The sequence below is a fragment of the Rhea americana genome, unplaced genomic scaffold, assembly GCF_003343005.1.
Source record: "Rhea americana isolate MKP2758 unplaced genomic scaffold, rheAme1 scaffold_96, whole genome shotgun sequence".
NCBI lineage: Eukaryota > Metazoa > Chordata > Aves > Rheiformes > Rheidae > Rhea > Rhea americana.
In genome coordinates this window covers 2,389,806-2,402,043 of record NW_028187155.1, presented here as the reverse complement: position 1 = coordinate 2,402,043, position 12,238 = coordinate 2,389,806, and the positions used below count along the sequence as shown (strand labels likewise).

At 44.3% G+C, this 12,238-nt stretch overlaps 1 protein-coding gene across 2 annotated transcripts in view; it reads right to left on the bottom strand.

Annotated features, from left to right (window-relative positions):
* Positions 1-446: 446 nt before the first annotated feature.
* TP63 (tumor protein p63) overlaps positions 447-12,238 on the bottom strand; it is a 71,706-nt gene continuing 59,914 nt past the window's right edge. For both annotated transcript variants that reach the window (XM_085325080.1, XM_085325081.1), the window contains exons 9-12: positions 5,104-5,261; positions 4,037-4,181; positions 3,054-3,147; positions 447-1,816 (exon numbers count right to left, since the gene is read on the bottom strand). In XM_085325080.1, coding sequence (XP_085181206.1) covers positions 1,520-1,816; positions 3,054-3,147; positions 4,037-4,181; positions 5,104-5,261 — 694 coding nt within the window. In that variant the 3' untranslated portion in view covers positions 447-1,519. The remainder of the gene's footprint in view (positions 1,817-3,053; positions 3,148-4,036; positions 4,182-5,103; positions 5,262-12,238) is intronic.

Here is a 12,238-nt window from a genome sequence, read left to right as displayed (position 1 = left end):
CTTTCGCCACCTTTCCCCAGTCAAGAAAAAAAGAAAAAAAAATCAGGCTTACTGTTAAAAGGAGAAAGCCATGTTGAAAACAGCTGAGCTCCTAGGTTTGGATCTGTTTCTACATATTAGCATCTCGTTCCTGTGGCCAATACAAATGTGGAAACACGCACTCTGTTCTGTTACTTGCCTGCAGTATGACTGGCAGTCACAGAGGAAATACCTTAGAGCACAACCTCTGTTTAATCAATGAAGAAAAAAAAAACAAAGTTTTAAATTTTTAATGTAAACAAGACTTTTTGCAGTAGTAACACTCATACTACCAGGAACCTTTATCAAAATACTTGTTCTAAGGCATTCTGTGGGAAAATCCTGTATTTTTATTCTCTGCTTGTAGTTCCCCACCATGTAGTCTACAGTCACCAGCAAAAAAAAAAAAAAAAAAAAAAAAAAAAAAAAAATCGATCTATTGGAGATGCATTTAAAGATGGCTCTACTTTCCTTAGCAGGTACAAATCTAACACGGTCTCATGGTCTAAATAAAGGATTGTTTGGGTTTAGGGTAGCTGAAGCCCTACATATCATCGTGCAGCTTACAGTTGGTCCTCTGTGCCAACCAGAGGGCAGGCAGCCAGATCCCAGCTTCCTTATGCTAAACTAACCAGGTTGCAAGTGTGACAAAGCCTAATTCTCTAGCTTAAATTTTGGTAGTAATACAAAATGGCTAAGGTTGGGTGGGGGACATGCAAGTCAAGGTGATCAACAGCATTATTTGCGTTTATATCCTGAAACAAGCAAACCAGGATATACACATAAATGTACATTCAACCAAGAGAAGAAGAGACAGCAAAAGGTTTTTCCTTTTTTTTTTTTTTTTTTTTTTTCCTCCCAGAGAAGGAAAAGGCATAAGTGGGCTGCAGGTGGTCATGAGCGCTGGCCTGTCCAGCAAAGTGCATGTGCTGTCTCCGCTGGAGAATATTACACATGAACAGAGTACTCAGCTCTGTGGGAAGAGGCTGTTTAAGTGCAACGTTCAGCAGACTGATTCCCTTTTATTTTTTCCTGATGAATTGTCAGCTTAGGGTTTGGGGGTTTTTTTGTTTGTTTGTTTGTTGTTGTTGTTGTTTTTAAAAAAATCTGCTTTTCAAAGCAGAATTGCTGGATGAGAGAGAGAGAGAGTTTGCAGGTCTAGACACCCACAAGGTGTGTGAGGATTCAAGAGTCAAGAAAAGAAGCCCTCTACCCAAAGGAAGATATGAGACAAGAACAATGCCTTCTTGAGAAGACCAACGGCTTTCAAGGAAACACCACCCGCCTTCACCCTTTGCTCAGCTCTTTCCCTCACGAGAGCTGGGATGGAGGTCGCAAGTCCAGGGACATGGCCTAGACAGGATTAAGGGCATAACTAGTATGACTGAGAAAGAAGGCTCTCTCTACCCTTCTTCCAGGGGTGCAGTACCAAGCAGGATGAAGACACATGAAGGGCTGAGCAGTTTGTGGCTGAGGCGGGGTGGAGCAGGGTATGTGGAACTCACTCCCCTTCCTCCTTGATGCGCTGCTGTTTGTTGCGCCGGGCATCCATGTCAAAGTTGAAGTCGTTCCACTCATCGCGGGGTGGGAAGGAAATGGTCTGCCGGAGCGTGAAGCGGACCGCGTCGATGACCCGCTCCCCCCGGGTTTCGCTGGAGCCCACGCTGACAGTGGAGGCACCACTTGGGGTGCGCAGGAGATGGGGAGGGGAGGAGAAGTCATGGAGCTGCCGGTGATCCAGGATGCCTTTCCAGATGGCATGGCGGAACTGCTCTGGAATCTTGAGGCTCACCAGATCCTGCAACACAAGGAGGAGGACTTAACGGGGCAATCCCTGGGAAAACCAGGGGGTCTGGGCTCCAGTAGAAGTGGCCTCTGGGMCACTGTGCAAACGCCTATGAACCTGAAAAGCTTTGCTAAAGTCCGGGTGGCTGTGATGCACTATACGAGAAGATAAACCAGTAACTACCTGAAGGTAATAATTAACTGGCTTACCACTTCTAAAAAAAGCACACATAGCTGAGAGGCAACAAGAACTGATGACATGAGGTCTATATTGAAGCAATGTGAAACATATTCACGCATACGACCCTGGAGCCTAAAGCTAGATGTTTAACTAGACTGCAAGGCCTCAAAACAACCTTGGTGAGTTCTGCTGGTTGTCTGTGGCAAGTGGTGCTGGGCTACAGAAGTTCAACAGCTTTGAAAACTTCAAAGTCTCCAAAAGGATTTTAGAATTAAAGTTTGGGCTCCTGTATTCAAAGCTCTTGGTCTGACTATATAGAAACCACCTTAATTACTTGGACATAGCCAAAATTTAAGATAGAAATCTAACATCAGAAAACTTGGAGTTTGAAGGCCCTCTATCATCTCTGTATTTACCTAATTCTGGAAAATGCAGTATTGGCTTCTGAAAAAAAAATAGCTATCAGCTTTGATTAATTTGTGTCAGCTTTTCTAATTACAGCAAGCAGCAGAAGGATTGCAGCCCAGGCTAGGAAGCAAAAGCACCACAGAGCCTTCCAAAGTCTTGGGGCAAAAAGGGGATGGCCTGCTCTGAAGAGAGCAATGGTACAGAAGAGAAGAAAGCAACCCTGCAGCAGAAGCCATGCAAGAAAAAACAAAGCTGGACTGAGATGCCAGTAGCAAGGAAGGATTGTTAAGGTAAGGCTAGAGAGTAGAAGCAGGGAGGAAAAAATGCAGACCACTTATGGACAGCTACTTGTCTGCAGGCAAGTKAGGTGTTTCAGAGCTTTGTAAACTGAAACCAAGCCTTGCAGAGTTAACAGGCGTGTGGAGTGGGGCCACTTCTGGGGCTAAAAGGGAGGTGCTGGAGGGACACRCTCTCTATACCAGGCAAGGCAATTATAACTATGGCTCTGGCAAAGAGTCCTTCCTCTCTTTACCTTGCAAGAAGTCTTCCATGGTGTGCAACACCTTAAACTAATTTATATAAAAACAGAGTCTGGATTTCTAATCAGTTCCTACAGCAGGGCCAAGAGTGCAAACAAAGGAAATGGTGAGGAATTACTTACATCCATGGAGTAATGCTCAATCTGATAGATGGTGGTCAGCCCCTGGGTCGTGAAATAATCCACACAGGATGAGCAGCCCAGCCTCGCTAAGAAGCTGCAGAGGAGGAAGGAAGGAAGGAGAGAGAAAAAAGGATCACCCTGGCTGCAACAGCCCAAACCACAGAAAAACCAAACACTCAGCCAATCTGCAGCAACAGGAAACAAAGCTTTTACCCTTGGCTTGACCCTCTCCGAGGCATCCCAGGCCAGCAAGCCGTGTCACTGCCATGTGAAACAAGGGAGGGAGTCTTTCAGTTTGGCTTCTGRCAGACAACCCTCATGGCAGCACCTCACCTTAGTAGAAAGCTGAAGATGCAGCTCAGATCTTGGGGCAGGAAGGCTCACAAAAGGCCCTCCTGCCAGGTCACTGAGCTATTTCCCTGAGAAGGTGGCTGGGCCCAGAGCAGCCTGCTGCATGGATACAGGGCTTCACCAAGGTGGTCTGGGGCTCAGATAGATCATGCACATAAAGTACTCCACAACAGCCTGCTCCTCCCTAAGTGTAAAGTATTCCTCTTTCAGAAGGAGCTTTTGCCAGACTGTTCAACTTCATGGAGGGCAGAGGGATTACATCTAGAGAGGCTGGTTGTACTTCTGACCCCAGCCAAAGTTTGTGGCTATGGAGGGGCAGAGCAGGGAAGAAAACCACCACACACTTTGCAAGTCTTCCTGGCCTAGTGCTGCACACACTCAGCTCCACTGGTCCAACAGATCCTGATGGCCCTTGGTTTTCTTGTAGTTCTAATATCCCTGTTTCTCTCAGCTGTTCATGGGTAGGGGATTGAGGCTTGGTGCCCAGAGGGTGCTGGCCATACGACTGTCACAAATGGCTGGCACTCTAGAAAAAACAGGGCAAGAGCCGAGTCCAGGGGATCAGGTGCACAACAAGGCCTCTGTTCTCCACAGGTAAGAAACGTGAGTCTTGGCAGCCTGCTCTTGCTCACCTGACGATGCTGCAATCTGTGGGGTATGGAGGAGGGGGAGTGCAGTGGGATGTTGAAGGCATGGAGAGGGGAGGAGGCAGCGCCTGCGTGGGGCTGAGGCCGTTCATGTCGCTGGTCATGGCCATGTGGGTGCCCATCATGGGAACTAGAGGAGAGAAGCAGAAGGAGCACATCATTTCCGAAGCATTTCCAGACCATCAGTACACCCCCAGGACAGTATCAAGACAAGGCACGCTCAACCTACAATCCAGACAGCCTTAAATTCACTACAGAGCTCACGAGAAATTAAAGGCAGGGACCCCAGTGACCACGTAGGGCCCAGATGACAGACAGTCCTTCAGAAGTGCTCCCCTCACTGAAGCAACTGTAGGCCATGTTCCCTCTGCTTCCTTGCCTGGGTTATCTTCTGTTACAAACAGGCTCATCAGAAACAAGGAMGCTGTTGACATCTCAGCTTGCTTTGCTGCAGAAAAGGAGCGGGACAGAGCTAGCAGGGTAACCCAATACAGAAACCAGCTTTGTTTTCAGAGACACTGAGCACCCAAAGGGAATCAGGAGCAGGTGTGGATGAGAGCCCATCTCAATCCTCAGATTCTGGCACCTTGAATTTACAGGGCTGTAATTTACACTCTTCAGCAGCCAGAAGGAAGCAGGTTGTATTGCTGCAAGCTACAGATACTTCCTTTGAAATTAAGTGACTTAATTGAACCAAGAGAAAGAGGTTTGCCAACATCTCCTCTCTTATAAAAGGAGGAAACAAGGTTTGAAAGACAAGTGATTGTAGAACGAGTTAGATTTGCAGAAAGTAGCAGCTCTGTTCATGCCTTCACCTCTGGAAGGCTCAGAATGGGAAGCTGGGGCCTGGAGGAGGCAGAGGACTTGCCCTGCAGCTCAGCAAGGAGCAGCATCTGGCTTTGCAGACCCACAGCTTTATTGTTGCGAGTGGCTCAAGGCTCCCTAGACTAATGGTAGCCACTGGCCTGGTGCCTCCAAGACTCAAAGTCTCTTTCTCCAGAGAAGTGGGGAACAAATGCAGAGCAGGAGAAGCAGCAACGAGAGTTTCTTACTGTTGGTTCCCATGCCGTCGGGGATGGTGGTTGGGGTCAGGGCATTGCGCTGCTGGGGGTTAATTAGCTGGCTGACAGAAGGCAGTTTGTTCATGCTGTTCATTTTGCTGAGCGGTGGCGAGTTGGAACCATAGGACGACTGCGACTGCATGGAGGTCCTGCAAATCAAGGAGATGTTAGGACACAAGCCACAGACTTCGGTTGTTAGAAGTGCACATCCATTTTYGGTTTGGAGCAGTGGTAAACTATTACTAGTGAAATTACCGGCACTAAATTACTGGCAGCTAAAGACTTTTGGAAGGATAACCAACAGGAATCAAAAGTTTTCACAGGTATTTTGGGGATTAAAAAAAAAAAAAAAAATTGTGCAACACTGACACAGGGCACCTTCACTTTCAGTTCAGTTTYTTTGGTTTTTTCCTCTTAAGGATAAGCAGGTCCTATAGACCATTTTCAGTTGGAGAAAAGAGCATACACAAACCCAGCAAACACCTGCCGAATCTTGAAAACAATATTTTTAAGTTAAGCTCTCTGTGGTCAAAAGCTTTTTCACAAGAAAAAACTGAGGAAGCTATCTCAAACCATTCTAACTGCCTCTAAATATCTGACTTCAGGATACAGTTATCTTTTTGGTTTTCCAAAATTCGTAGTTATTCACATAATCAGGCTATTCCCAGGTGTATATATACAGCAATCCAGACACATAAAACAACCAGAAACTCCTTCCTTGAGACTGACTCCATATTCCCTAGGGAAAGCTCCTGAGATGGTAAAAGCCTACACAGGAGACATATGCAACTTTTGCTGGCATTAAGGAGAATTTGGTATCCAAAAACTGCAGGCTTCTTATGACAAATATCAGATTCGTATAATAGCCTTCAAGTCCAGACAGCCCCAAGCTCCATCCAACATTTCTTGCGTACAGACCTGGCTAGAGAGGCTCACTCACGTGCTCTCCCCCTCCCTCCCCAGCCCCAATGGTCCCAGCTGCAATCCCGCTGCATAAGCGATCCGGAGCATCGAGACTAAACTGCTCATAAATGGCAGCCCTGTTCCCAGATCGGGTTACAACTGTGGCATTCCATYTGGAGTTGGGTCTTATCTGGAATATGCAGAAAATGATCATTAAAGCAGGCCTAACAGCGCAATTGGCAGCACACTGCCATGTCACAAGAGACCRTGTTTTCCCTCGCCAAACTGCTGCTGGGCTGAGCCCTGGCATACCAGYGGCATTTGCCAGGCTGTGCAAAGGTGCTTGGGAAACGGGCACGCTTCCCAAACAAGACATACCCTCGCAAGCGATGGAGCCCGAGCGTTTGTTCTGCTGTATTGCAGTGATCCTGTGGTGAATGTTAAAGGGCACATTCCCTTATTATTTCCCCTTGGGAAATGTGCTCACTTTACATAAACAATTACACCAGTTCCCGGGAACTGGCTTTCCTTCTATGCAAACAGAAGAGTTATTACTTAAAATAAGTGTAAAGCAAAGAAAARACTTATTCCTGGATAATTTATTAAAACCTTCAGCACACAAGGTCAAGTTTCATATAATTACATAGTCTCCAGCTTCCTGTACTTTTAAGACTTGCAACGTTGGGTAGAGGAAACATCTATACTAACAGGCTAGGGTATCTAAGGCCCTGAAGAGATGTTACCTAATTACACAATYACAGGAGGTACAGAAGGGTGTGAACTGTCCTTTGGCAGTGAAGATGCAGGACAAGATCCAGCAAACTTCATAGACTCCAGGAAGTGGAAAGAACAAGCAGCTTCACAAATTAATATTAACAATGGCAGCAACTCCCAAAGGGAAGCGAAACCGAGCCGTGATGTTCAGGCTCCACTTTTCAGGGTGAAGGGAATGATTCAGATTTGAGGTTGCAATTCACCAATTATAGAAATGGAGACCAGCCATGAAATTCAAGTTAGGTTAACACTACCCTGAACCTAATAGCCCTCTGAATTTAGGGCTTAAGTTACTATTTCTACTTTACAGGTCCAGACACCTAACCTAACCCTAACTGAGCTTCAGCTGAAATTAATGCACAACTGAGCAGACTCTTAGGACAAAAATCTATTTGATTTTTAGGTATGCAACTAAGAGGCCACCATGTACAACACCTTCCCACAGTGAAATTCCAAAATTCAGTCAAAAGAGACATCCTGAAAGAGGTTTGTTTCCACTGTTTAAGCTCAGGATAGGTTTTATTTAGAGAGTTCATTATTATCAACAGATTTTTTTGTGTCTGTTGGTACAAAACAGCATTTTCCAAGATGATCAGCAGTGAGCTCAGCTTTGCTCTCTATACCTTCAACAGTGATCTCAACAAGACTAGCTAGACCACTGCAGTATACTTCACAGGAAAGCAAACAAACAAACCAAACCCAAAACACYCTTCAGTATACAAAATGAATGCATACTCTCACTCATTGCTTAAGGACTCTATTCTTTTCTCATTTGTACTTGTAAGAATGAAGATTAGATCTACAGAGACAATCAAGTTGAAGCAAATGAAACAGGAAAGAAAAAAACATTTTTGTTCATACCCATATGCATTTCAGTGAAACTATTCCATAACATAAGTAGACATTTGAAAGGTCTCCAGAAATCCATCCAACCAAAGAAAAGTCCAAAGATAAATCAAGATGCAAAATTTTATTGAAAATTAATGTCACACATCAATATAAGAACAGCCTCAGAAACATGAGAAAGTATTTTTGGTACTAAACACACAGACTACATGTTTTTTTGAGGATTCATTAAAAACCTGTTTTTCAATTTTTTAAAACAAGTACAAGAAGATCATGCACAGTGATTTTTATTAAAATTATACTTACCATGTCTCAAGAAAGATTAGGAGCATTAATATTTCTTTGATATTAATGCCAATGAAATGCATTTTAATATCAAGGTATAAGGACTTCAATTAAGAGACTATTATATTTCTTGGAATAGTCTGATACCAAAGGCACTTAGTCACATTCTGCAACTGATTTTTCTCTCTTCAAGAGGCTATGAAATTATTTACCCAATAACATTTGTAGTTATGCAAGCTCATACGAGGGCAATCAACTCTCACGCTTCAAGGTGTATAGTAATCATCTCAAGGGGTCAAGAAAGACTTTCCTCTCCCACACATGAAGCACAGTTCAGTTTGCAGGTTACCTTGTACACTTCTGCACTTGCCCAGATTCCTGGATATCAGCCCTTCACCACAGGTAGGAAACTGCTTGGATAGCCCAACTACCCGATAGAGTAGACAAGTCCTAGAGTCCTCACTCACATTAGATGAGCACACTCCCAAAGTAATTAATGTAAAATATACCAAAGGTTCAGTAAAAGTGCAAGAATAGGGCAGCTTAGACACAAAGGGTTTAAAATTTCACCCAAGCCCTTGTGTCTGTTTGCTATCCCTGAAGACTTAGAGCCAGCTGCAATGTAAAGAGACTCAAGTAGTATGGAAGCTGTCTTAATCCGGGACTGCCTTTCCTTGGAGTAGCTGCAGCAATATAGTAAAGACTACCTCCTATGTTCACATGTGGTCTACTTGCCCAGTGACAATGGTTTTTCAAACAAGAGTGTCTACTGGGCTGCGCAACCCTGGGATCTGATCTACCCTTGGCAATGACACACAAGCACCACAGATGCTGCTCAATTGCACTTATCAACTTAAAAGATTCATGAAATAAGACACTAAAAAGCAAAGAGATGTGCTTGCTCTCCACATCTCAAACAGTTGCTCTTCTAAAGCAAGGAATAGAGCATTTTTCAACCACACAAGTGCTTTACAGGTTTTGTGATCAACTAGTAGCGTGGAAAGGAGGAACCCTGACAGTCACTAGGCAAACAGCAACTAGAGCACAAGGAACAAGGGTGGAAATAATGACTCCACATAGATTTCAGGTACAGGAATTCCCCAAAGCAGCATTGGCTGCAATCTGCCCTCCAGGTAATGAAGGTATACAATATAGGGAGTGGATATACACAGGCTGATAGGACCTGACTAATATGTCTCAGTTAGCCTGCTTGGTTATTCCTTGAAAGGAAAAGGCTTACTTTTCTGAAGCACCAGCAATGACAGAGAAGCAATCACAAGACAGCTGGAAAAGGCTTTCTGCCTTTATCTGCAGAGGACAAACTAAAAAGGAACGAGTTACTTCCAGCTCCAGGTGGTTTGCTAGAAAAAAAAAAAAAAAAAAAAAAAACTGAATCCTGTTAGATAACCACCTTGTAGCTGGAGAGCTCACTGGGTCACCATTAAGACCAGATTCGTAATCATCATCATCCTCTTTAAGAGGAAGAGAACAAATATCAAAGACTTTCTAGAGGGCAGTGGAATCCAAACATTTTATATGCTTGCTTGGTAGAGGTCAAAGGTATTTCCCATGATGGTACAAGAGATTCCTAACAGATCAGACCAGATAAATTAGAACTTGAATAGAGATCTTCTTAATGGGGGCTGTGAGTGCCTCATATATTCTGGCAGGTTGACTCCTTGAACCTGCTAGTGCACAGGCCCTTGAACAACTGCTTATACAAATAAGTATTGTCCCTATCTCAGTATTTCCATACTGTCATCCACATGCAGACAAGACCAAGATCCAGGAATGAATCTTCATCAGAAGCACAGGCTAATGGTGCTAAGTAATCCCGCATGTGTTGCTTTTACAGTTCATCTTTTCAGCTCTCACAGGGAAAGGATGAGCATTGCCTTTCTTCTCCCAAATAAAAAGAAATGGCAAATTTTATCTTCTTTGTGATCTGGAAGTATCCCCTGGAGTTTCCAGGTGAAGCCAGAAGAGGCACTTGCTTTGGCTAACTTTACATAAGGAACAATGGTAGAGCTAGAAGTGTATGAAATAGCCCATGCTAGTGCTTAATTATTATTTTCATTCACAATATTTTTGTGCCTTTTCATCAGTCCCTTCTACCTCCTTGGTAGAACAAGTCTTGCTAAGATGACAAAGGAGATATCCAGAGATGGAACATGGCTCTCAAGAGATACTAGTACAAGTCATCACCTGCTTAGAGCACAGTTCTGCTGCCTGGAAGCAAATGATGTGATGTTCAGAGATAATAGTCTTCTCCCACTGTGCATCACGCTATTTTCCTCAGTGGGTGGCCAGGAGGCCCATTTTACTTTTGGAAGGCACCTTTTCTCCAGGCTGCATCTAACATGAGGGCAGAGTTAGAGCTAAGTACGCATCTGCCGCAAGTGTGATCTAGCAGGAATCTAGCACGGATTGTGCTGCAAGCACAGATGTTCCCRTAAGGATCCATCCAGCCACCAGTCAGTTTCCTAGCACCTGCTGAGCACCAGCATTTACATCAGAACTCTGGTCCCCAGTGCTGGACTGGGCCAACACTACCCCTCAGGGAACACCCTTTCCAGTGCCTCTTCAGYAACCTCTTTGCATTTCTATTTTCTGTAGCTATGAACATCAGAGGTCCCCAGGAGAGATGCTGCCTGAGAGCATGGGTTAAACGGCACTTCTCTACCAGTGTAGCAAGCTATTCCTCAGGTGATAGTGTCTGAGTCCCTCTAATGGAAAAAAACCCCAACAGGCATCATGCCTGCCCTCGATCAGCTCCTCTCTTACCTCCAGTATCTACACTTAGTACCACAATCAGCAATGCCAGGGTTAATTCCAGCGTTCTGCTTGACTGTTGATCATTCCTCCTTCCTTCGTGGTCTGAGCTTGTATCTTAAAAATGAAGTTTTAAAAGGATTCAAATCTACCTTGTCAAGCCCCACATGAATGGCTTTCAGATGCAGAGTCTGATGCAAGGAGTGTGAGGGTTTACAAGTCCTTACCGAGAAACAGTCAAATGTGCAGCAATCACTAAGGCAGGACATACACGTACCAGAGATGACAAGAAAAAGCAACAATCATTGGTTGCAGGATTAATGGACAAGGTGGGCATGGCTTGAGGCCAGTTGGCTGAGTGAACTGCTACATATGCTGGCACTGTTTAAAGGAAAACCGCAAGGTCTCTAGCGACTGGGTAAAATATAGTAGGGTTGTTGAATACTCTAAAGCAACATCTAGTAACTACTGAAAGTCTGCAAGGAAAGTGGCAATCTCCAACTCCTTTCCACAGAGGCAGGGCAATGAGCAGTTATGGACAGTCTGCCCTGGAAACCCTCAGCTGCAGAAAGACAGGGACACTGGATCACACGAGTGCCCATGGGTGTCATCACTCGAAAGCTCCGCTCTCTCATTCATCTCATGTATCTCAATCCACCACTTGCAGGGCTTGGTTCAAGTCCACAGTCAGGAGGAGGGACCTTTCGAAGTTCAGCAAAGCTAGGTTAATCCCAGCAGTGCTGGTACAAAGTCAGAAGAAGTCACCTAATCTTCCCTGCAGTTTTGAAGGATTTTCAGTYGGAATCTTTATGATTAGAATTAAGGGGAAACAAATCATGATGTCAAATCAGAGGGCATTTCTACAGAGAAAAAAAATCTGACTTCTTACCAGTATCAATTAATATAATCATCACTTCCCTCTGTCCAGCAGTACAAATACTTGCATTATTACTGCATGACCAGCATTAAAAACAAGCTCAACTATCACAGACCATTTAAACACAACCCACCCTCCACCCACCCCCCCAGACCATGAACAGACATTTAATTTAAACAAGACGAGGCATTTTAAAATTGAGACCTGCTCAGAAGAAACTGTGCTTAGTTTCACAACTACAGAAGTAACAGGAAAGAATATCAACAGGTTACAAAAACAAGAAGAAAAAGTTACACCAAGAAAGACAACATGGTGGTTCCAGACCTCCCAATGCTACCACTACAGCTAAGAGATCTGTAGAAGTGTCTCTTGTTTTTGTAAAGTTTGAGTCCCTTCAGGAGATTATTCTATTTACTGTTTCTATCAGGTTGTGTATTTGCCCCACTGTTCCTAGTCCATGGGTAAAGCAACCCCACCAGCTTGATTTATGGATATACTGATGGGTTTGAGGGGCTGGAATGTTTTAGGATGGCATCGGTCTGTTTGGGAGGTTCTCTCCTTGAGTCCGTGAGTTCACTCCTGAAGCAGGCCGAAAGCAGACTGTAGAGAAGGAACCAGAGAAAAGAGAAGATGAATATATAGGACCCTTTATCAACAACCAAGAGAGAA